Source organism: Corvus cornix, chromosome 9, assembly GCF_000738735.6.
Source record: "Corvus cornix cornix isolate S_Up_H32 chromosome 9, ASM73873v5, whole genome shotgun sequence".
NCBI lineage: Eukaryota > Metazoa > Chordata > Aves > Passeriformes > Corvidae > Corvus > Corvus cornix.
The window spans coordinates 17,799,714-17,824,676 of record NC_046339.1 but is presented as its reverse complement, the minus strand read 5'-3'; the positions used below and the strand labels follow the sequence as shown (position 1 = coordinate 17,824,676).

The 24,963-nt window shown below is 41.2% G+C and overlaps 1 protein-coding gene across 4 annotated transcripts in view; it reads right to left on the bottom strand.

Annotated features, from left to right (window-relative positions):
* The window catches only part of PAX3 (paired box 3), a 74,978-nt gene that overhangs the window by 8,669 nt on the left and 41,346 nt on the right, over window positions 1-24,963 (bottom strand). For 2 of the 4 annotated variants that reach the window (XM_039557245.1, XM_039557246.1), the window contains exons 5-7: window positions 15,817-16,022; window positions 5,765-5,930; window positions 4,403-4,617 (exon numbers count right to left, since the gene is read on the bottom strand). In XM_039557245.1, coding sequence (XP_039413179.1) covers window positions 4,403-4,617; window positions 5,765-5,930; window positions 15,817-16,022 — 587 coding nt within the window. The remainder of the gene's footprint in view (window positions 1-4,402; window positions 4,618-5,764; window positions 5,931-15,816; window positions 16,023-24,963) is intronic. The other 2 variants (XM_039557247.1, XM_039557248.1) reach the window with 1 other exon arrangement.

The window sequence follows — 24,963 nt, the reverse complement described above, 5'->3', positions numbered from 1 at the left end:
CTGGAAACAGCTTGCATCTTTACTACTGTTCACGGAAAAGTTTGGGATTTTCTTATCAAGATTATTCCTGAGCTCCAGGTAATGGCATGAAACTGCAAACTTTGTTAAAGACTGTTATGATCTCCTATACAGCCCATTCAATAGTCAATCCACTTCCCATTTTAAAAGTGCAGCCTTTAAAGCTATGGGTTTGATTCAATTAGAGGGGGAGAAAGTAAGGAAGAGGAAAGGGTAGATCTGAGAAGTTTTCTAGAGGGCATGGAGGAAAAAAAATTATGCCTAGCAGGAGACAAGTTACACACATTTGTTCTTTTCCCATTAAAACCTTAACACTGCAGTACTGTTTAAGCCTGGATTATCCTACAGGTTAAATATCCTACAGGTTAAATACAGGAAGCACATGGCCTCATGGGCAGCAATCCAAGCAGAGTACTGCTGCTCCACCTGAATCCACAGGAGCCTGAACAGCACTCTCCAAACCAGCGAACTGCCTGACCTGGTGTAGGGCAAACTCTGCTGCTCTGACAGTAATAAGAAGCACATGATGAGGTCAGGGGATGCCGATGTACACCGGAAAAGCCTTTTCCCTTATTTTAAATGAAGCAGTTCAAAATATTGATATCCTGTCTTTAAAACAATCTTCTCTTTACTAAGACCATGCACCTGCAGTTGTGAGACAAGTGTTTCTGCAGTCACTGTTCTGCTTCACATCAAAAAGCCAGCAATGGCCACTAATCATAAAGTGCCATGCCAATCCAAAAGAATGCCTAAATCCTGTATACATGTATTAACATCCAGATATGCTACCCCCTCATAATTCTGAGTTAATAAACATTTGTTAAAAGAAAGTGCACTGAGCAACTAAAACCTAATTTGAAAAGGAAATACAATATTCCCATAAATGTATGCATGAGAGGCAAGAAGCTGCATAATAGGCATAGAAAACATAAAAATATGCAATTTACATATATTACACACTAATAATCTCTTTTCTGACATTATATTTAAAGAGCTCTGGCTGAGATGGCATGCTTGCAGTTGAGTTGCTTTTTCATGAAATACAAACAAGGACACTCCAGGCTGCAAGCTCCCCAAGACATTAATCCTTGACTCTTTCCAGCAAAAGTCAACCCATTGCATGCCTGCAAGACAGAGGTTCTCTCACCACATCCAGGTACTAATGAATAAACCAGATGAGCGAGGAGAACAACCAGTCATCTGAAGGATATCTGCAGATTTTGTCTTGATGTTAAAAAGTACGAAGTATTAAACAAGGTGGAACTCTTTCTGCTCTCTTTGATTTTTAAACAAGGTCAACAACATTTTAATACCCAGCTTGCAAGACAGATATGTAATGGAGCATTCTGCTTCCTAGAACTGAGAAATACCATCCCCTCTCACCCCAAATTCAAGGCTAATGCAATAAAAATAAAATTACATCACCCTAGGTGTCTCTGATTGACCTCTGCCTCCACCGGTGCTTGCCTTATATACCATATTTGTTCATCATAGTCAAGAAAAAAGTTACACTGGAACCATTCTACATAAAAAATAACGCTTCCCTGGGGTCTGTGTCAGACCCTAATTTGCAATAAATTGATGTCAAGGGGGAGAAAGAGATTTAAGTCTGGTAAGAACATGATCCTGTGAATCTTAGTATTAGATTTTGTTCTGCATGTTCTAGGGGTGTTTTTTTTTAAATCACAAAATATTATCTGGGCTTCAGACAAAACCCCCCTTGCCCCTCCCCACTACAATCACTGCAAATTCAGCTTTAGACTCAGTTTGTCAGGAGCACTTGCCTGCAAGAGACACACGGATGGGTGGAAACATTATGTTAATTGCTCACACACCCAGATTTATTGTGGTCAAAAATGCACTGGCCAGTAAATAGACCCTCTTTCTTTCTCATCTATATTCCATGCACACAGGCAGGGCAGTGCAATGTGCCCACTCAGCAGGAAAACTCTTGTTTCCCTTTTTCATGAAACCCCAAATGCAGAGCTGGCTTTTGACTTTCCCTTACCTCAGCCTCTCTTTCAGCACCTCAGGAACAGCCCTGAGGAAGCATGGAGATGCACAGTGACACACCCCACAGCTAAGGGACATTTCGCACACTAACATGCCCAGCAGCTGAGGCTCCTTTGGGCAACAGGAGTTTCACTGGTTTACTACAGTCCCACAATTTGTTGCACATAATTTACACGTCTGAGGCTGTATCATTCCCTTATATAAACACAAAGTCTGAGTGTGTCACTTTATACATCTCTACATTTTATACAGGTCTCTAACTCATTGTTCAGGCACCAGAACTGATACAGAGGAGCTGTTGGTAACACCACATGAATTTAGGTCTGGGTTTTTCATTTGTTCTTTTGATGGGAAGATAGATTTTTAACAGCTGTTGGAGGTAATCATTCAGTTACCAAGAAGTTGTTCCAAATCTAAATGGATGTAAGTAATCTCTATGCACTGAGCAATGAAAGCACAATGTCAGCTTTAGAGGGATCAGCATCCCCCTAAACCTGTTGGTAGAGCTGCTGTACATGGCCAGAAGTGCTAAACACCGGGTCAGAGAAAGGTTTCAAAAGTCTAAGGGAAAAAAACCATAAAAACAACAGAAGTCTCATAGTGTAAAGACAGGGCTGGGTGTAAAAAAGCACAGAATCTCCTTTTGATTACATCAAACCTCAAATCAGCAAGACTTTGGCTGGAGGAAACCTGGCCTCACATTTTTGTCCCATTTTGCCCAGCCATCACAAGATTTCTTTGCTGTTGTGCTCCACTTCTCTGTCACAGACAATAAAAGCCTTGTGAAAGGGGAAAAAAAAAGATCACATTTTCCATAGCCAGAACCAACACGCATTTAAATTGACACTAACAACTACTCTTTATGGATTAACATTGGAAACCAGATAGATAATTATTTCAAAAATGTGGAAGCCTTGCACACTATGAAAATAGCCATTAAAAAAAAAAAGAAGCAACTAATATAATGTCATGGATTTTGTTGCAATTTGCATCTAGAAATCAGAATTCTTTCAAACAAAATTTATTCAAGTCTTGCTGGAAGTACATCCGTTTGTTTTTCTGTTGGTATTTTTTTCCTGAGGTTTCAAGCCATAAAGTTTTGTACCCCACTTTATGCTATAGGAATCTGTGAATCTTAATTACATTTACCATTACAAAAAAGGGTTTATGAACTTTTGCCTTTGGGCAAAAATGTTTATTTCATTGCCTTTGTTATTCATTCTTTTCAACTCCAGTGCCTTTGAACTTTTCAGCTGCACAGAGTTATCACCGTTGCACAGGAACCAGGAACTGCACTCCCGAGATGCAAACCACAAGTTGAAGAAAACGAAGGAGGCAAAGATATACGAGTCGTTATTTTGGCCACCCTTTGTGCCATTAAAATCTCATTTTCTGCCTATTAGAATGCCCTCTCCCTGCTTAGGCAGTGGTGATAGTCAGTGATTAGTGTGTAATTGAGTATAATTGTCTTTTCACTTTTCATTTGTGTCATTCTGAGCTTCTCTCTGTTTTTCTAACCACTGAGAGGAAAAAAGGGTAGAAAGCAGATAAAGCCATTAAAACTCTCACTTTCAGCCCTGAAGAGATTCCTGATTGTAATTATAGATTGCATCCTCTTTGTGACTCCTCAGAATTTAGTGGACATCTCTTTCCAAGCACCTGAGCAAAGCCCTTGCTAATAAAATAAACTACCATCTATTCAAGCTTTAACTAATAATGTCAGCTTCAGACAGATGCCGTGTGTAGGAAAATTTAACCAATCTTTTGACACTCAATTATCAAGGCAATTTATTAACATGATTTCCTCAAAAGAGCTCATGCAAATTAGAAAAACAATTATAGTATTCATGCATTGATATATTGCCAAAGACCAGTAATACTCCTAATTTATGTATTTATAACTCGATTATAGCTCATCTCAATACACATTTCTCAGTCCTTGGAACTCTCCTCATACCACTTGCCCATAATTTTCCTGGACCACTTGGTAAAACCTTGATGAGGTTATTTTAAAGAGATATTTTATTCACAGAAAAAGTACAAGATCTATTTTCTGTGCCTAGCCACGGATCTTCAGGAGTACAGCAGTACATTACAAATGCTTGAAAACTGAATGCAAACATGAAGTCTGCATGATTCCGTTATAAATCAGTTGAAATTAAATATAAGCTATGACTCTTGATTCAGCCAGTAAGAGGAGAAAAAAAATTTAAAAAAAAAAAAAAAGGAAACTAGCAAACTGAAATCATGTGGCTTATATAAAGAATACATTATGGTTTAAATTTGGCAATTCATTATACTGTGGCCTGAGGGAATAGACTCTTTGGTTCTGGTATACAGCAAATCCTCTGTCTGAAAACACAGGACTGACCTGAGGTGAGAGGCCATTGCCAATGGCAGGGTTCATGGGATTGGAGGGCCCGGATGGAGGCACAAAGCTGTCTGTATAGCTGGAAAATCCATGCCTGGTACTGGGGAGGCAATAGGCAGAGCTGCTCTCTGGGTTTGAAGGGAGGCTGCTTTGGTGTACTGTGCTTGGAGGGAGAGGCTGAGGTCTGTGGACGGTACTGCTTGGATCAGACACGGCTGGAAGCAGAAGAAACATGTTGATATGTTTTCCTCCTTTATTTCTGGCATAATAAGTTCATTATGTGAAGTTCAGCTTAAGAGAACTGCATCAGAACCTGCATCTAAATACTTGTTAAGTAGAAAAGTACATCTATAATATTGCTGGATATTTAACTGGCCTATGAGTTTACACAAAAAATCTTAAACAGACTGTAAATATCGTAACAACAGACATGCGGTTTTTGGACAACCCTTAGTGAGCACATACTGTCAGCAATATTTTTTATATATGTCTATATATAAAAACAAAGGAAAATATTTATTTACTTATAAGACTGGTAACGGGCTTTCCCCTCCTGGCCATAGCTCATAAATCCCACCACGGTTTGTATCAAGCCTAGGAATGGATGGGAGAAGCCCTGGGCTTTGAAAAATTCCCTCAACTGGAACATACACCAAGAGTTAGCATCCAAATCTCAAGAAGGAAGCAATAAGAGCACATAACTTATTTTATAAAATCTCACCCATAAGGTTTTTATTTAATAGTAAAATCTAACAAAGCCTAGATTTGAGGGTCTGTTCCCTCCTATTCAAATCCATCAAAGTTCACAGAATTTCTGATAACATTAAGAAAAATTTTTACCCTACTGAGACTGGCTACTGTCTGATGTGAAACAAGGTGGTCTGAATAGCTGCTTTTTCCCACTGCCAGGTAAATATTCAGAGTATTCGTCTGAATAGCTGCTTTTTCCCACTGCCAGGTAAATATTCAGAGCATTTACAGAAGTTCCAATGCTTCATCACTGGTAGTCACAATGAGGACAGAGTGCACCTGCCTCCTACACCACACCAGACACTTCCAGCAAAGCAGGCCATTACAGGGGCAGGACAGGGATGAGTGTACATCACTTTACCAAAGCTGCATGACTGCTGGGCAGGAGGTGATTATTTCTCTGGAGAGCACCCTTCACATGGAACCACCCCTTTCTTGCAGCAAAACAAATCTGAGTTATTATGCGCTTAAAATAAGCAGGCTTGCAGGGTCATCCCTGAGTCAGACCCTAAATTAGCCAACACATTAGAAAAGAAAATATTTCTACAACAGATAAGCACAGGAAACCCCCCAATAACACTGTTTTAACCAAGTACCTGTGGGCTACTGTACCTTGCGGTATGGAGGTGGGTTGGTAGGAGGGCTCAGAGAGCTGGTATGTTGGCAAAGTTGGCATGGCACTGGGTGGGAATCCTCCAGGGATCAGATGGTTGAAAGCCATCAGTTGGTTGGCTCCTGCCTGTTTCCTCCATCTGGCACGACGATTACTAAACCAGACCTGCAAATGTTTTAAATATGAACATTTGAGTTTTGCACATTTAATACAGATGTATCAGAAATAATGGCATTGTATTTCAAACACACTCAGTGTCTGAGATGAGAGATGCAGAAGATGCACACTGAACTCAAGTGCTCCTAGACAAGAAAGGGGCCCTTGGCACACATTTCCGTGGTCCAACAGATGCAACACAGGAATTGTGATCCATATTTTCCTCCCAAATACAGCCTCTCCTGAAAAAAAACTGTCTATTCTTTCAAGTTTTAATGTTCTTAATCACTATAATTATGGTGCTGGATTTAATGAGAAAGGGGAAACCTCTCCACTTAATCTAAGTGCCAGCTATTTAGTCTATACTGTACTGTCTTTATATTTAATTTGCTGACAAGTTAGTGGCATCACTTACTGCACTGTTAGAAGGGGCATGTACTTACATATTAGGACACTATATTACCCTAATGACCAACAGAACTTTAAGCTTTTTAATTTGAAAAATACAAGTCCCATGTACAAAATACACAAGCAAGTTTTCCCTCCCAGCAAGATTTCATGTATTCACATATGTACAAAACATCTCTTAATAAACTTACAACAGTAGGTCAGAATTTCAGTGCTAGATTAGCATTTCAGAACCACTTTGAAATCCTTTCCCAGGACAGTGCACCAACCAGATGGGGTTTGGATTTGTGGGACATTTTAGCTATAAATCTGCTTTTCTTCACATCATTCTCAGTTCATGTTTTAAGTTTTCCAAGTCTTGGATGGTTCTTATTACCTCCAAGACAGGAAGAGGTAAGACTTCACAAATGCAGACATAATAGTAGTTGCAAAACACATTTGTTAATTTTGATATTATAGTGATTCCACACGTCATAAATTGGAAGGGTAAGGAGTCAGTGCAGGGGTGCCTGAAGCAGGGTGCAGGCACAGTGCCTTGTTGCAGGGTCAGAGCAGGCTCTTGATTACAGCTCTCAGCTCCATAGTGGAGCACTGAGGGAAAGAATGGCTGTTTAAGGCAACAGAGACCGCACACATTTGTAAACAAGCAGCCAGTTGTTCATAATCCTACACCCTGAAGCAGCTGCAGTGCTCATCTATAGATCCAATCAATTAGATAAGACCTGAACTGAGTGTTAACATCTGATAAAGTAGATCTGCACAGCTTTTAAGGCAGGCTGGCCTGAAAGCCACTGAGGCATGTTAGCTGATGAGCCACATACAGATGTATTTGTATAAGTAAGACGGGGCTCAGATCTGTAACTCTTCAGGCAAGCAGCCCTTGCTGGCTTATGAATCAGGCATCACAGACTGGGATTCTAAGTTTAACACCATTTACAAGCCATGAGTGGCCCTCATATAAGAGGGTAACAACATTTTGGGCTACACTGTGGGCTTCTCCTCTGCTTGCTATTTCATGACAGGGGTGCTGGGACTCACTGAGCCATCTGGTTTCTGACATAGGCCATCTGTCACCATGTAGTTGGTTCTGACTTCATCCTCTTTTCAGAATGACATGCTCAGTTCACGCAGCTGCCTCCTCCTTTGGCTGCAACATCTACTCCTCAATTATACACTCCCACTCCGGTTTAGGATACAGGACAGAGGGATAGGTGGAGCCTCTGTTCTATGTCACAAATCCCTCTCTTGTTTTTTTGCTGTACATACTAACTCCCCCTCTGTCTGCACATGAACCATGTCTGAAAGCAGCTGGCAGGGACAAGGAGTAGGGTGGAGATGCAAAACCTGCAATGAGCAGTAGTTGGGGATGGGTCTAGATTCAGCCTGTAGAGCAAGAAAGAGACCTTGCTAAAGATCGAAAGAACACTTAGGAAGGATAATGGAGGTCAAAGAGTGATCAGGGAACAGAAATCGCTTGTTGTAATTAGCTGACCCAGGTCATTAACGATGGCTTTTTTCCTTGACACTCTCTCTTCTTCAGGTCAAGAGGGTTATCTGATGATCTCCAAATGCTGCGGGAATAAGAACTGACTACACTGTGTAAATGGATTTCACTCAGGAAAGTGAGGTAACAAGATTTTGTTTCCTCTACAGATAAGCATTTGCCTTCAAACTCCAGATCTTTACTAAAATGAGTCAGATCCCAAACTTTAATTCAGTAGTAAGCAATTTACATAAATGCTAAGTTTTATACTTTTATTTACAGACAGATTTTTGGCTCATTTTATAGACTTGCATTTTTTCCAGAACTGCAGCTACCTATTAGACATCCCTGAAAGGGACACACTCAATGGTATCATAAAGTCTGCAGGAGCCACAAAATGAACATCCTTGTGCAGAGCTTTGTTGCCACCTGGAGCTCCATTACATAAAGTGGGACTCTGCAGGGGAGCAGAAACCTGCCCAGGCTGTGCAGAAACAAGACTGTGTATTGCCGCCTCAGTCCTATGTGATTGGGATGTGCTAAACGAGTGTTACTTGACAGGCACCCATGGCACTGGCACAGTCCTCTGGCACTGGCCCCTTGCTTTCCCCGGGTGGCAGGAAGGCAGATGGCACCTGACTAGCACCAGAGTTAGTAGAAAATTAATTCACCAAAACCCCCTGAACAATTTCAAAACTGCAGAGGACGTTTTATTGCCATTAATACCACACAAGCTCACCACTACAGAATGGTAGAGGCACATAAGAAAACGAAAGTAAAAAAGCCACCAAATCAAGAAAAAGTTACTAGAAACTCAGTAACTGAAACCTAAATAACTCAAACTTAAATATTTTATTTACATTTTATGTGATGCTTATTAAAATTAGTCAAATGTATCATGAAAATTCTGTGTACACTACTACCACTAAAGAAATCTTGAAAAACTTTGCTAATCTCAAGCCAAGACTTAAAAATGAATCTAGTCACCACAAGCCAGTGTTTCTGCTTAGAAACATATTGTAAACACCTGGGAAAAATATTGTCTTTTGTTTGTACATTTCCAATATGATTTAAATACAATGTCGCCTTATGTACAACAGATTTCAACTTCCACCAACATGACAAAATCCTCATCGTATGAGGGGCCTTTTCAAATCTAGCAGGCCCCCATAGGATGTTCCTGTTCTTCCATAACCTCCTTTTGAGAGGCACACAATCATCACCTGGATGCAGGGATGCTTCCAGTACAAAGCAGGCCCTGGAGGAGATCTCAAGCGTCATTCTGTGAGAAAGTTCCACCCTGCAGAGGGCACAACAGAAATCAAACTCTAAACTATCTAAACATGGACAAAGGAAACACGGCTTGGCTGAGGGACCCAAGCATTCAAAAACTATGTCTGCACAGAAACCAAGTCATACTCATTTTAGTGAGGCTTGGACTCCTTGGGTCCCATGTCACTTTCAAAGATGGAATGTAAATTATCCAGATGATTTGGAAACAAACCTGAATCCCAGTGTCTGGCCAAAATTTATTATCTCGAAAATAGAACTGAAGAGAATGAAATATAGGACAAAAGAGGGGGAAAGTAGCCCTTTAAGTACTGGAGGCTCCAGTTTTTCAAGTACCTGGGACTGGACTGACCAAAAAAGAAATCACTCTGCACCAGAACAAAAAAACTGTATTTTGCACCAACGTAGAGTGGATAAGGTGAACTAATATGTTTCTTTCCTCTCTATTTCCTAATATTTAGATCCTGCCTCTTATTATAATTTTTTCTTAAAGTAGTTTGCAAGTGATCATGCCAATATCTTATTTTGTTGATCTCAACAGGATATTCTTTAGAAGATGCATTTATTCACTTGGGAACACACTAGTGTAATTAGCCTTGACATTTTGACAGTCTGATCGTAAACACAGAGTTCTCTATGTGCTTTTAAGGCAAAAAGATCTCTGATTCAACAGGGCAAAACATTCAAGATGTGAATGTTGCAAAAAACCCATGGATATTTTGTTATACGAAGTCCTGACCATTGCAAGCATGAGTGCCAGAAACACACAAAGTCAAAAGACTGATGTATTGTTAACGGCACTTCTAATTTTAGATGGATTTTAGATGGGGGAAGGGAGGGGTTGGTTTGGTTTTTCCTCATGATATTTTTCATGGTAACTGCCTCCCCCACCCTACTACTCCCCACCTCTCTCTTCCCACAAAATTCACATGTTCAAAACAAAGTCTGACCATCCTGGAAGCCGGAGTCCTTGGCAGATGTTCCACCAGGGAAAGAATGTGGGCTGTGCCAGAAGGAGCAGGGGTGCCTTGGGAAGAGGGGATGCTGAAGAAGGAAACTGCAAACAAAGGTGAGCTGCACCAGCCCGGGCAGAGCCAACTCTGTTACCTTTGCAAAACACGGCAGTGTGACTTCTACAGACAGCCTCAGGGCCCTGCAGTCCCTACAGATGTCAGACCTCACTTACTTCAGCAGCCCTTCGAGGGTGTGCACAGGAAAGAAGTTTTTATCTTCCCTTTTCTGTTTTTTTTTTGCAGTACTGTGAGTTTCCATCCTGGCTCACCATCAGTACGATGAGCTGCAGGGAAAGCACTGCCAGGGACCAGCCACAGGATGAAGAAAGAGTAGAAACAGCTTTTTAGCACAACTAGTTGGAAAATCAGCTTGGCTGTGACATCTGCACACCCCCAGCCTCATAGGAATAGGGTCCACTGTGTACAGATGCACACCATGTTCCCTCACAGCACCCCAAAGCTGTGCCCAAAGCCTGCTGAGAGCAACATGCCATGGCCACCAGTGGGAATGACACAAGGCTGAAGGTTCCCTGCCTGCCAAAGCCTTTTCTTTATGAGGATGGGAAGTGATGCTGTCTAGGATACTATGGGTTATCAATGTGCTGGAAATCAGAGTTCTTTGAAAACATACTGGGGTGGGAGGGGGGAAATAAAAGCAAAAAACGTACCAAACAAAATCCCAAAACAAAAAAAAAACAAAAGCAAAGAAAGTCAAAACGAAACCAAACACACCACACACAAAATAAAACAAAAAAATCAACACAGACTAAAAAGCCAGAAGACTGTGCCAAAGTGATTAGGGACTTCCAACCACCTCCCAGTGTGATCCAGCATACTTAGATCTCCTAGGTTTCTTTGAGAAGACTTTGACTCAGTCTTACAATGATACTTCTAAAAAGCTGCAGCGGAATAGTTCTGAAAATTATTGAGTAATAAGCAAATTGAACTGTGTATTTATAAGTTAAAGTGACACTAATTAGAGCCCTTAGGCAGCAGGGACCAGAAAGAGACAATCAAAATCACATCCCTCTTTTCCTTTATATTTAAAAATGTCCTCTTGGGTCTGCATACAAATGCAGTTGGTTAATTTCCCCATAAGAATTTCCCCTTTACAGGGGAGGGGGGACCTGCAATTACAGGGTTATCTACTGCAAGGATGCACACAGCATTTTCTTTCTTTTGCCTTTTTATGATGCAAGAGGTTCGGTCTCAAGAAAATGCATCAGAAATTCTCCATAAACCACATCAGGAATAACTGTAAAGATCTGCTGAAAGGTCTTAAGTATTCTTGAATCCATCCTACATTCCTTTGCCCCATCTTCCCATAGGACTGGGCAGTTCAGTCTACAGGCTCAAACCACTTCAGAGGGGCTGAGAGCAAGTTAAGACTTTTTTTGGCACAGATTCCCCCTCCCCAGTGATTTTTCAGGGAGTGCTTTTCACTGTTTTCTACTGAGAAAAGACTATTAAAGCTGAGAAATTGGACTTCAGAGCCTTTAAACCTTACTACTAGCTCAAGAGTTATAACTTTTCTCACCTTTCCCCTCACTCCTCTCTGAACTCTTTCCCTCCCTGTAGCACAGTGAAATGAAGAAAATAATATGCAAGCACAACACTTAAAATATACTTTTAAAATAATTTTTCTTCTAGCTACTGAAGACTTCTGAGCTCTTGGGACTTATTTATTGAGGTCATAATAAGGTTTTTACAATAGCTTACAATCTGATTACAAGTTTGACATGGGAACATTCAATTCCATGCTAGTAGCCTGGAGAGATCTGCCTAAATTTTCAGACATGTTCTGTTGATAATTTTTTTTTTTTCAAGGAAATCAATTGAAAACTTGGATTTGGCTGAGAAGAAACTCTTCAGGGTGGGAAACAGTCACGATTCAGAATTGTTCCTGACTTGCCCTACTTTTTCACCATTATTCATGGACGAAAAAGAATCCAACCAAATTTTTCCCACTGCATTTTGGAGTTAAACAGGGAGGCCATGTGCCAGCTGCTTCTCACAGCAGGGCCTCCTGCCCCAAGGATCCATACAGCTGGGGCACTCCTTAACATGATCCAATATACAAGTCTCATGCACCACATTTCTGGCAATTTGGGATGCCTGCCATCAACGCATAGCCCCAAAAGATTAGCCTGCATGGCCAGCCCCCATTGGCCAAGGCAGGCTCCTGGCTGGCCACAGGACAAACCTGAAACTTATTTAAAAATCCTTTGCCAAAAGATTGACGTAAACATTCCCCACCACCAATCTGAAACAGGCCCCAAGCTGCTGCCAAAGCTTGCCCAGTCCACCTAGGTCTAAAAACAAGCTTGATGTGGGAATCAAAGGTGGCCAGAAAAGATACTACCCACTTCATTCCTTATGCACCATTTGTTACAGAAACCAAAACTCCGCAGCCCTGAAGCTCAGAAAGAGCTTTTGATCTACACTGGAGATAAATTCACATTTTAAATTTGCCTTCAGATTGTCAGTAAAAACAGGCCACAGACCTCACGGGCCTGCACTGCAACATAATGATAGTTTTAATGAGGTTTTAAACTGGACGGGTAAAGCACTGCAAGGTTGCAATTTTACTCAAAATATGCAAATCTTTAACTTCACGTTCCCAGAGTATTACTATTTTTTTATTTTTAGATGAAGGGCCCTCCTTTGGAACAGTGCTTATCTTTCTGAATTTTATCTGACAAATGCACAAGACCAAATAACTCTCCCCTTCCTTCTGCATCTAATGTGCAGAGAAGAGCAAGTGCCTTTGGAAGAGGCAGCAGAAGAGATTGTCCTGGCTCCACATCACATCTAGGTTCAAACAGTGGGGGGAAGGACTCAACAGTCCTTGAGCAGAAAGGCACTACAGGAGGAATTTCAGGGAGCATTTTAATTCTTTATTACACACAGTGCTGAAATATTTGCAACGATTATAGTCACATATCTCATGACTCTTACAACGTGAAGTTTGTTGGAACGCTTCTTTCCCCAAAAGCCTTTCCTGTCCCCATGATTAGGTGCACAAAAAACATTCACAGTGTAAAGCCTGTTTTCAGTTGCTTGTAGCTCTCAAAAATTCCCCTTAGGAGCTGACATGATTTAAGCTTAATCCTAGACCAGAGGGAAGTTTTTTTCCCCACCTCCAAGCAACTAGGTTAGAAACATGCATTTGGTTACCCCTCAGCAGTGGCAGAGTGAGAAAAAACATGGTTGAGTGGTTTAAGACTCTTCCTTTCACAAGAGTAATAGACGGCCTCAGGGAACAGAAGGGAAAGGGGAAGCACGGGGGTGGCAGGGTAGAGAAAACAAAACATGAGATGCAAGTGCTACACAGAGGGACTGAGGGAATAGCAAGGTTGATCCACTTGTAATCAACTAAATAACTACCTAGACAATATAAACAACTCTACAAAATTGTATCTTACACCTCCAAAGGAAAAAAATAAGTAAATTTCTGGGCTTAGTTGGATTCAGGCTGCAAGAGCCAGCTCTTTTAGATGACGCTTTATTGGGAAACAGTCAAAGAGATCTTTGTGTATATATCCATATAAAATTTGCTATCTCTGATCTCTGTCATACTGTTACCAAAAAAAGAAGTGTGACTAAGAAAGCTTGAATACTACTTCAGTATGGCTATCCAGCCCTCTCAGCCTCAAGTCTTTTAGGGTTATTTTCTTTTTACAGGTCATCTTTTATTTCATGCCCATCATATGTGGCTATTTTAAGGGGCTATAGAGAGGTGCTGAATGCTGATAAGGCAAATCCTGTATCCCTTAATCCACTGCTAAATCACTCTGCCAGCCTTCAAGGGCACCAGACAGATGGAGTGCACTAGGAAACTGCCCACAGGCTGGCTACTTCAACCCCAGCTCATCTTTAATCCAGAAAGGTTTTGTTCTGGTATTTTAATCATTGATTGACTGGGAACTCTCTTCCATGCTGGGTTAGGTAAAATATCCATGTCAGAGGTACTGGGGAATTCTTGAGGCTGTAGATCATACGAGCGGTGTGAGACAGGATGCGTCTCGAGGGAACCAAGGAAGCCATGAGGAATGTAGAAAGTCACAGGGTTAAAGCCACATTAAGACAGCTGTTATGTTAATGAGAGTTCTGCTTTTCTTCTAGCTGTGGGTCATTGATTTAGAAAAACATGAACAAGGTCTTTTTCATTTTATCATATTTTTCCACTGAAGGTAACATAGACTAAAACATCATATCCTAGATCCCATTCGTCTTGCTAACAACACTTATGAGGCAAGTTATCTTTATTATGTTTGTGTGCAAATGATTCCCAGAGCTTGATTTGGTCTTACCTGGCCTAAGTCTATATATGAAGCTGTTTTGCAAGCATTTCACTCAGTAAACACGTTAAGAAAAGAGTCATGCACCACTGAGTTTGCCTTCCAGACAAATTCATCCACACATCTGATTTTTTCCCACAGTCATAACAAACACTTACAAGAAATGTGGTGTGAAGTCTTCTGCAAAAACATTTAGCAGGTAAAACTCAAAAAGTCTGGACCTTTCAAGACAGATGCTCAATAATACAGCCATGCTGCAATAGCCATGATTGTCTTAAAAAATCAGAGGGGTACTTGTATTGCTTATATCAGTTTGCACAGTCTGAATGCCTCAGGCTGAGTTTCGAAGGTGAAAACATAATAGCATTTCACCAAAGAAACCAAATTCACCTGTGTCCTTGATTAGACCACAAGTCACCATTCATTTCTCTTCCTTTGTTAGATCACAAGCTTCAACGTTTTGCTTGTCACCCAACCACACATTTGCTTAGTAACACTTGCAACTCCGACTGATTTAAACAGGGTGTACTTTTCCCAACAATTTGTAAATGTCAAATGGTGAAAGAGCAGCAGAAGATTCTGCTTGCAGTATTAAACTTTTCACAGGATGTGTTTCCTTGATATGAAACAGAATAAGTCCTAAACGAAAATTGAACTCTGGGGTGCAGCTTACTCCAGAATAATTTGGCTGCTGTTTTCCTGGGTTTAGACAGCTAAAAATCCAGGTTCATGTTTTTTTCAAAAAATTTAAATCCACTTCATGTTACAGCTCCAGTACATTAGCTTATTTTAGACAATCCGTATCTACATGAGGCTGTGGAGGCTTAGAAGTTATTTGAGCACTTTTTTTCTTTTGAATTAAACTGAGAGTGGGGATAAAAGAGATATTACAGAGTTTATACCAAGTCAACTTCAAAATCTAACCTAAAAGTGAACTGTAGATACTGCATCAGCCACCTTGCTCACCTGCATGGCTCTGTAGACACACAGTCCTTTAAAAAATGTTTTTCTCTCCTTTGTTAATGCCTGGAAAACCCAGACAAAACAAGATGAAATCAGTTTAATAACCATAAACTGGCACAACAGCTGACCTGATTACATGCAGAATGCTGTCAAATGCGTAAAACAAACAAATGGGGATATCAGACCTTCTTCTTCTCCAAAGATTCAGTATTATACTCATGGCAGGTATGGAAAAATTAATGGGGAAGACACAAAAGTTTTTTTAAAGCGCTTCTCTTAAACAGTTAAAAACCAACGTCCAGGTACAGACATAAAAACCCTACAGCTGTAAACAATGTTGTTTCACATTTTCCTTCTACTCCGGAGCAGGATCATGTAAGAATATAATGCTAACAGAAAAGGAAACTCCTTTCATTAGGCAGCATGTAAATACATACCTGGACACGAGCCTCTGTGAGTTTGGCTCTTTGCGCAAGCTCTTCCCTAGTGTAAATGTCAGGGTAGTGTGTCCGCTCAAAGGCTCTTTCCAGCTCTTCCAGTTGTTCTGCTGTGAAGGTTGTCCTGCTGCGACGCTGCTTTCTTTTTAAAGGCAAATCTGGTTCAGAATCAATATCAGAGCCTTCATCAGACTGAGGTGCTGATGCTCAAAAAAGAAAAAAAAAAGGCAAAAATTAGCTTTAGTTAAGGAGAAAGAACAGCAAAATACTGAATCAGTCAATGACATCCTTTCATATGGAGGCTGTCTTGGACCAAAGGCCCCTCACACACCCTGATTCAGAGCTTGAGGAAACTCACCAAGAAACAAATCACATACAGCATGAACATGACCCAGGAAGGGGCTACCAACTCTTGCAATCAGCAGTTTATAGAGAAATCAATATGGAAACTCTGGACTTCACAGGCATGGAGATAGTGAGGTCACAGACAGGGCCAGCCAGATCCCAGCAGCACTGCTTGTTTCCCCTGGCAATCAAGTGAACTCCAGCTACAGCTGAACCCAGAGCTATAACTGTGTAGGCAGCAAAGCCTCTTCCACTATCCAACCACATTCACTTTCTCCAGCAAACAATAATGAACCAAAAAGTAGACTTTCAAAGCCAGTCTTCACTTGCATCAGCTGCTGTCCAGGCAACCAGCATTCCTTCTCGCCTGAGTCTTCAGGGGAAACCACCTAAAGAGGGCAGACACTCCCCAGCGATGCTGAAACTGCTTGTTCAATGGAAATACAAGCATTGCTGCTACTACTTCAACAATGCCAAAGAAATTATTGATATAGACAGTGATTTAATAGAATCCTTTTAATGTAATGTGTTTGGAAGCAAACTGTTTCTCAAGCTCCAGCTAAAACCCCCCACCATGTTCATTTCTAGCTATCTTACACTTCCAATTTCACTCAAGCTGTTTGAGCTAATAAATACACCTGTAAATAATCTGTTTACTTAGAGCATGAGAAACACAAAGTGCTTTTTTGGATAATTCAGCTGAAAAGTTTATTAATTTCTGCACACAAAAAAAAAAAAAAAAAAAAAAAAAGAACAATTACTGCTAGACCAGTGGCTCTTTTGTGAAAGGTGTCTTCATTTTCCAGACAGCATCAATATCTTGGACCCAGCACACACAGACATAAGGAGAATCTCCTATGGATTTCCACATCGATATACTGAACAAACATCAACTCCCAGAGTCTCTTAATTGCCATGAAGGTTTGTCGCAAGTAAGACTGGACTAAGAGGTTCTCATTTTTGAGAATACTGTTCTCTAGAACAAAGGAGAATCAGCACAAACATCCTATCCCAAACAGTTCAAGTTCAGTCCTTATTAAACAGGCAATCTAGAGTATCCCAAAATTAACATAATTAACATTGTCAGAATTAGTGACAAATCCCAAATCTTCTCAGCTGGGGTCCCAAGCGACACCTGCCTTCCTCAGCAACTGCCAAGTTACAAACCCTCCAGGACAGCTCCATGCTGTCATTCAAGAATAAAAAGAAACAGGGCATTTTAAATATAGTTCCCCGATGTCACTCTCAGATATAAATCACCCACCTTAAGCAGTACAGCACTTACTGCCCAGCTAGACTGGTGGAGGAGAGCACACCAGCCACACTACCAGGGTCACTTTGGCTACCACTGCACTCTGCCCTTACCTGGTGTAGCGAGATCTGAAACAGAGCTCAGAAATGTCCGTTTTGGAGACAACTCCTCTGACAAAAGCTGCCTTTTATTGTGTACAATGAGTTTAAAAGAAAAGGAAGTCAAATCCCAAGATGTCAGGAATTCTTTCACTACTCTTTCAGACTCCATATGTATGTGTAGAACTTCTTCAAACATCTACATATCTGCCTATAAAAAGCCAGCTAAAACTGTGCAATTTAAAGGGGATATTTACTGCTAAATTTATGAAGTCCCTCACCAACTGAGTGGGAAGTATCAGGAGACATATCATTAACTTCTTAAAAATATTTTATAAAGACTTAGCAAAATCTTGGGATGTTTCCCTATGCTCTTATTCCTTTCTGCAAGAGAATGCAGAACTGAAACCCTGATTTCATTTCATTTTCACTTTATATTTTACTAAGCAGTATATGAAAGGAACAAAGGTAAACCAGTTTAAAAAAAAAACCTATAGTATCTAAGAGTCCGGAACAATATGCGTAATCAAGTGCAAGAATTTAAAGAGAAAGTAATAAAATTAAAGTAGGGGAAAAATGTATATTAAATGAAATTACTTTCATACCTATCTGCTTTCACTGGCATTACCTTTTGCCAGGCCTGGCTGCTACGTGCAGCTTTATTGAAAACATTAGCTTCTTTTGTCTTATTTTCCCTGTGATGTTAAAGTCAGACAAATGTAATCTCTAAGGATAGTTACATGTCTGTACTACAAACTGTACTGGTTTTATTTCTTACAAAGTATTCTTACAAAGTATTACTATCCTCAAGGAAGCTTTTATTCTTATTTTTTGCTATTAAAATACCATTATTAGACTTTTGTATAGTTGAGAAGCCAATCAGTACTGGCTAAGCAAAAAAATTGGATATACCTCAGCCTGTAGACAAGCAGAATTTATTTTATATACGTTAAATAGCCACAGCACATTGCCCTCTCTCTAAGCAGTATCTCACTAACAGGACTATTGACTTCAATAATATACAAAGATATTATTCAGCACAGATAAAGCTGGTGAGATTTTAGCTGGGTTATTTCTACATCCATCACCTCCACAGACAAAAAACATGCGTATCACTAACCTTTACATGTGTTCTAATGATCCTAATTTTCCAACACCTCGAGTTATAAATAGAAGAAGGAGACTCAGTGCCCTGGGAGATTCCCTGGCTGGACTCCTTGGGATCACCGGAACCCCTCTTACTATACAGCTCAAAATGGGAGAGGCAGCCAACAGCACTACTAGTTGCTGAGTCACAAAGAATAATTAAAAAAGGAATTACAGAATTAAAGAGAAATTATTTGTCCCTTAACTGCTCGTGACCTATCTGGTGGCCTAAGGAAGTGCTGCATGCTGATTATCACCACAAATGCAAAACCCCACTGCCCAATGTCACAGGCATTTGGTCACCTGGAGTTCTGCAATCATCCCTTTTCCAAACGCTGTAAATAGACACATCGGGGCAAAAACCGAACAACAAAATGACACACAAGAGGTCATTCTGTGGGCTGTTCTTCCTCTCAGCAAGACATTTCATTTGAATAATTAAATAACAATAACATGACAACCATTTAAAGCCCATGCATTAGGGCTGCAACGCAGTGCACCTGACAGAGGCAGGCAGAGAGGTTATCTTGGAGAGGTTATCATCCTGTGACCCTGGGAAGCACAATTTCTCTGGCAGCTCTTCACGCACCGTTACATTTTTTAATAATGTATTACGCAGCCTCTTCCACCTAGTGTAACAGCCAGAATGAATTGTCTAGCCATGGATCTCACTAAAATAAGGACAATGAAAAAAATTAAAAATAGCAAAGGCCAGGGAGGCTTGTGGTAGCTCTTTATTAGCTAGCTACCCTCCACATCCATCTTCTCAGTTCTTTATTTAAGCAAGATTAATTTCACAGGGTCTTCCCCCTTGAGCCACCCCAGCTCCAGGGCTCACCGGGGTGTCCATTCTGGTTGGCCCTGGGGCTCATTGGGGTGTTCATTCTGCAGGCTGTGGGGCTCTCAGGGCAGCCCCAGCCCTGGGGCTCATTGGGGTGTACATTCTGTTGGCTGTGGGGCTCACCAGGGTGTTCATTCTGCCAGCCCTGGGCACAGGGTAGCCCCAGCTCTAGGGCTCACCGGGGTGTTTGCTCTACTGGCTGTGTGGCTCACTGAGGTGTTCATTCTGCCGGCCCTGGGGCTCACCAGGGCAGCAGTGGCTGCCGGCGCCCGTCTGATTCTCGCAGCCATCCAGGCTGAGGCGAGGCGAGTGACCTCCTCGTGTTTGCTCGGGTGCAGGCAAGGGGAGTGCAGCGGGGCCGCCACCCCCACACAAACCCACAGCAAATGACAAATGACACTTTCTCTTTGTGATCTTTGGGATTTTTGTTGACTTATTTGGAGGCTTTTGTTGGGTCCTAAGAAATGGCCTGTGGCTGAGGCCTATTGGGCCGATTTCCACGCTCCATCTGTGGTATCCATCAGTGGGGCCTTTGCCCGCATTCAGGGCTCTGACACCTGCCTGGCAGGATGCAGGAGGCACAAAGGCGGCTGCCGTGGAGGCGGGGGCGGCGGGCTGGGGGGCTGGGGAGGGCAGCCCGGGTGAAGGGGATGCTCAGCAGGGGTTAATCCAGCTCCCCCTCCCCAAACCTCTGCACCTGGAGGCGTCCCTCCAACACTGCCTCTTCCCATCAGAGGTAGGGGGCTCAAACACAGCCCTCCATCACACTGCGGGGGAATTAAGGAGGAAAGGGAAGGAGAGCAGCAGAACTGCCCCAGGATGGGGGTGTCAGAGGCACCCAAGGTGCTCCCCAAACACACCTCTGGTGCTGACTCCCTGCAATGGCCAGGAGCAGGGCATTCCTGCCTGGATCCTTGTTTGTGTTGGGGTAGGCTTTCGGCAGCTGGTTTTTAACAGTCAACAGGATAGAAACACACCAAGCATCCTTTTCTTCCTCAAAATAAAGTCCACAGGAAGATAGAACAACATCCTTATTTTGTGGTAACAGCCCTCTCTCTCCTTCCCTCTCAGCAGCTCTGTTTAGGCGTGGGCTCTTATATCCATAAAAAAATATAATGAAGACTCTAGAGCACCTCTCTCCCTCACAGCACATCAGCCCTTCATTTTTCTGTGTTTGCCTGGAGAAACATGACGCCAGGCTCCCCCTCTCCTCCTCCTCCTCCCAAAACCTCACTGTCACAGCAAGGAGCCATTAAAAAGAAAATACGCCCTGCCAGGTCTGTGCTAATCAAACCAGGACAAATAAACTCTGACACTCAACAACTCCCCGAGTGCCTGCAGCCCGGGGAGGAGACTACAGATTAGTTATGAATATGGCAGGCAGCAGGGGATGAGCTCAGGGGTCCCAAGTCACCCCACGGCCACCTGTGAGCTCTTTAGACACCACAACTGAATGCCATGTTTATCTAAGATAAAGCATGCTTCAAGCAACAGAAGAGCACCCCTAAATTTTAGGTTCTGGTGCTCCCACCAAAGCACTTTTGGGCAAGGTTACTGAGACTCAGGGCTGCAATTTTACCCAATTCAGTGTTCGTTTTCTGTGCTTCACCATCCATGGGGTAAGAAGACAGAAGGGGGGTTTTGACACCCCAAGTTTTACCCTATTAAGTCACAGCCCAAAACTTGTTATCTACTGGACTCCTGTTCTTTGAGAGGAAAAACAAAAGCAAATTTCAAGAAACAAAGAATGAAACAAGCAGTCACAAAAGATTTCTCAGACAAGTTATGATAAAACATGCTAATGCTGTTACATGCTTCTCTTTTCCTATTAAAAGTGAAAATTTAGGATGGGCAAATATATAAAGAAATTCTCAACCTTGCTAAAAACAGCACAGTACTTAGTACCATGTGAAATACCCACAAATAGTGGAATTGCTTTTAACCAGTTCTACTGGCATTTTGACTATGATATATCAAAGAAGAAAAAATGAAACCAAAGAGAAAGCCTCTGTTCCAGACAGGAATATCGCTCATCTAACAAGGATTAAGTCACACTTCAATTACTCCTTTGAAAACCACTGCTATTTGTAAAGGGCATACTTACAAAAAAAAATTGTAAATGGCTTTTTTAAAACTCTACAGGCACTTTAAAAAAATCTGCAGTGAGAGAATGAGAGAAATGTTGAGAAAATATGGTGCTATTTAAGTAAACACATTAATAAGTACAATCAATCCGTTGCTGGAATTAGAAAAGAGCAAGCCCATATCCTGTGAGCTCTAAGCTGGAAAGTCAGCACAGAAAGGAAACAACCACCACTGCAGTGATAAAAGTGATCTTCTTGAGAGAAATGGATGGTATTTTTATTTCGTTTGGGCTGATTCACATAGAGAAGTGTGCTTTGTATGGCAAAGTGAAAAGGAAAACAGTAGCTGCAGTAAAAGGAAATGGCCAACAGTGACTTTTATTTACAATTACCAAGAGACAGGCTATTATTGACCATATGTGCCACAATCGCCCTCCTTATCATGGGTTGGCCATCATGTCCACTGGGAGCTGTTAATGAACTGGGTAATTGAGCTGCTGACATGTGTTACCAAAACAAAACAATAGGAAGAAGAGACAAATGAACATTTTATTTGCCAATCAGAGTAGGTTCCGCTTTTCAGAGGACTGTGCCTAAGTAAGTGGCTGAATACATAAAACAGTGCATTGAAGGCAAGCAGATGCATGCACAATAATGGTTAACTGACAGCCTATGGCCCATCTGTGCTTAACATTTTGTTAAAGAAATTACTTGACTTGCTAAAGAGACAAATCATACAGCTGCCCCAAGTGCTGCATTATAAGAGATAAATCATTAGCTAAACTGTTTCATGCTTAAAATGACAATGCATATTAACAGTTATGCAGGGACATTTTGTCAGCACAGCTTGATGCAGTTATAAGTGACAAAAAATGTGACAGCTCATAGCTATTCAGTGATTTCAACTTAGAAGAGAATGACAACACTGTGAAAACAATTTCACTGCACAAACAATAGACAATTCACAGGCTCTTCTTTTTTAAAAATGTATTTAATTTTTTTTGAATGATGAAATAATATGGAAAGAGAAAAAAATGCCCAGTGTCTAACTGTTCTGCACCATTAATCTGCTAGCATGTACTTCATTCAAAACCACAGAGCATCAAAAAGGAACACATTCCATTTTAAATATCAAAGACTGCATCGCCAGCACTAAGAATAAATGGCTAATTCTCAACTGTGCATGAAAGGATAAAGAATTTCTAGAGTGAAAGGAAGGGAAAAGGAAACTGCAAATACAACTACAAAAATCTCTTCTTATTCCCCCACCTTCTTTGCCAAAAAGAGATTTGCTTTGTTGATACAAGTAATGCTAAAGTACTTAACAGCTTTTCATATGGGTCTGATACCAACTTTCACCGCTGTAAATTTGCACTGGGGGATTACTATTATTATTATCATTGTCATTATTATAATTATTATCATTATTAACATTATTATTTTACATTGAAAACTAAATATAAAGGAACTGCAGTTAGCACTTGCATCCTGAGGTCCATGGAGTACACACACATGCATGTGTACAGTCCAGGGAGCACACCCAAGGGAGGGCAAAAAGGAAGACCAATCTCCTCAATCAGATTTACCTGAACAGCTGGATTATCCAAAAAAAAAAAAAAAAAAAAAAAAAAAAGTGATTTGGTAAAAGTCATGTACCCTGTGGGAGATTTCTCTGCGGTTTCAAAAGCTGATATTCACACAAGTGTTAGCTCAGGTTTAATGACTAAATAAAAATTAAATTGCTACATTTTTCCCCACAAAGCCAAAATTGCCTCGCTGACTGTGTAGAGTTTCCACTCACTGGCCTCAGAAGATTAGTCTGCTGTTTCTACTGGTATACGAGCAAAGCTGGATCCAGGCAGGCTTTGACCCTTGCTCAGTCTCTCCCACCTTTCCCAGCAGATCCAGGGAGAGCCCAACGAGAGGGAGCCGGCACTGCGCTAACCCGGGCACGGCAGAGCGCTGCGGCACAGAGCGCACACTCGGGGGCTGTCCCCGGGCTGGGAATCACCCCGGGCCGGTCCCCCGAGCGCAGCCCGGCCACTCCGAGCAGCTCTGCAAAAAGCGGCGGCAGGAGGCAAAAGCACAGCTCCTTGTTTTTCACCGGGAGCTCACGAGTGCCCACGTCTGGGGATTTTTCCAGCCCTTCCACAGGGAGCATCCCTGTTAACGCTGAGAACACGAGTACTGTATTTAAGTATTGCAACATCTCGTCTGTTCACTTACAAATACTAGGACATTTCAAGGAAAAACTTCCGGAGGATTAAAGAACTTTTTATCCTAAATTTAAAAAAAGGTGAAGGAAACTAAATACACAAATCCAAATGAGGTTTTCTCCCAGGAAACTTTAGGAATTTGATATTTTAGGTGATATTTTAATATAAGACAGGGAGACTTAGGAGGAAAGCTAGATCTTCCTTGCAGAAATCCCGGAACATACTAAGAAAGGACTGGCATCATGTCTTCAAGCTGATATCAGCTGATGGAAGAGCTGATTGGTAACGAATTAAGACTGAAAACATTGGGTATCCTGGGAGATGGAATTTGTCAGCTGAGAAATTAAATAAAGCAAATGAAGGAGTCTCTGGACAAATAATGAGACTGTATTAGTGAGTTAAAGCACTGCAAATAATTGAGTTGTCAGCAATCTCTCAATTGTGTAAGGCAGTGTGGATTTTTCAGAAGAAAAAAAAAATCTATAAATTATATTTGCCACAATCCTTTGCAACAACACCATGCAAACAGAACTCCTAAACTTATATGAGCTGATCAAACTACTGGGAATACCAAGAGGGGAAGAGCATTTTTCAACAACAGCTCTGCATTTCTTCACTGATTCCACTTATATTATTGCTAAAATATTTTTGAAGAAAGCAGAAACTGTACAGATGGCTAAAGTAAAAAACATGGAAAATGTTTTAATAAACTTCCTATTTGTCTCAATTAGTTCTAGCACCTGAATTAATAACATTCTTGATTCCAAACACTGGCAGAGCAAGCTGTTGTAGATAGCTTCATCTCCATGTCATGATTACACTCCTCAAAGTCTCAGTGGGAAATCAAGTTTATCATCTCTTCTTAAACCCACAGCTGCAGCTGAACCACCCCTCAAGCCCCTTTAACCCACTCCAGAGGTACACTGAGTTATATGACCATCTCTATTTATCACTTTCAGGACTTGGAATGGCCAAAATATTTCCAGACTTTTTTTTTTCCTGAACAGAATATTTCATTTTGTCATTGAATACACGCAGTTTCCTCTAGAAATCACTTAACCTTGCAGGAGACTTTTGTAAGAGAAAACTAAAAGTACTCATTTTTTTCCCCTCTGCTTTTCAGATTTCAGTCAACTAAAATAGCTTATATTTTTCACCAAATATT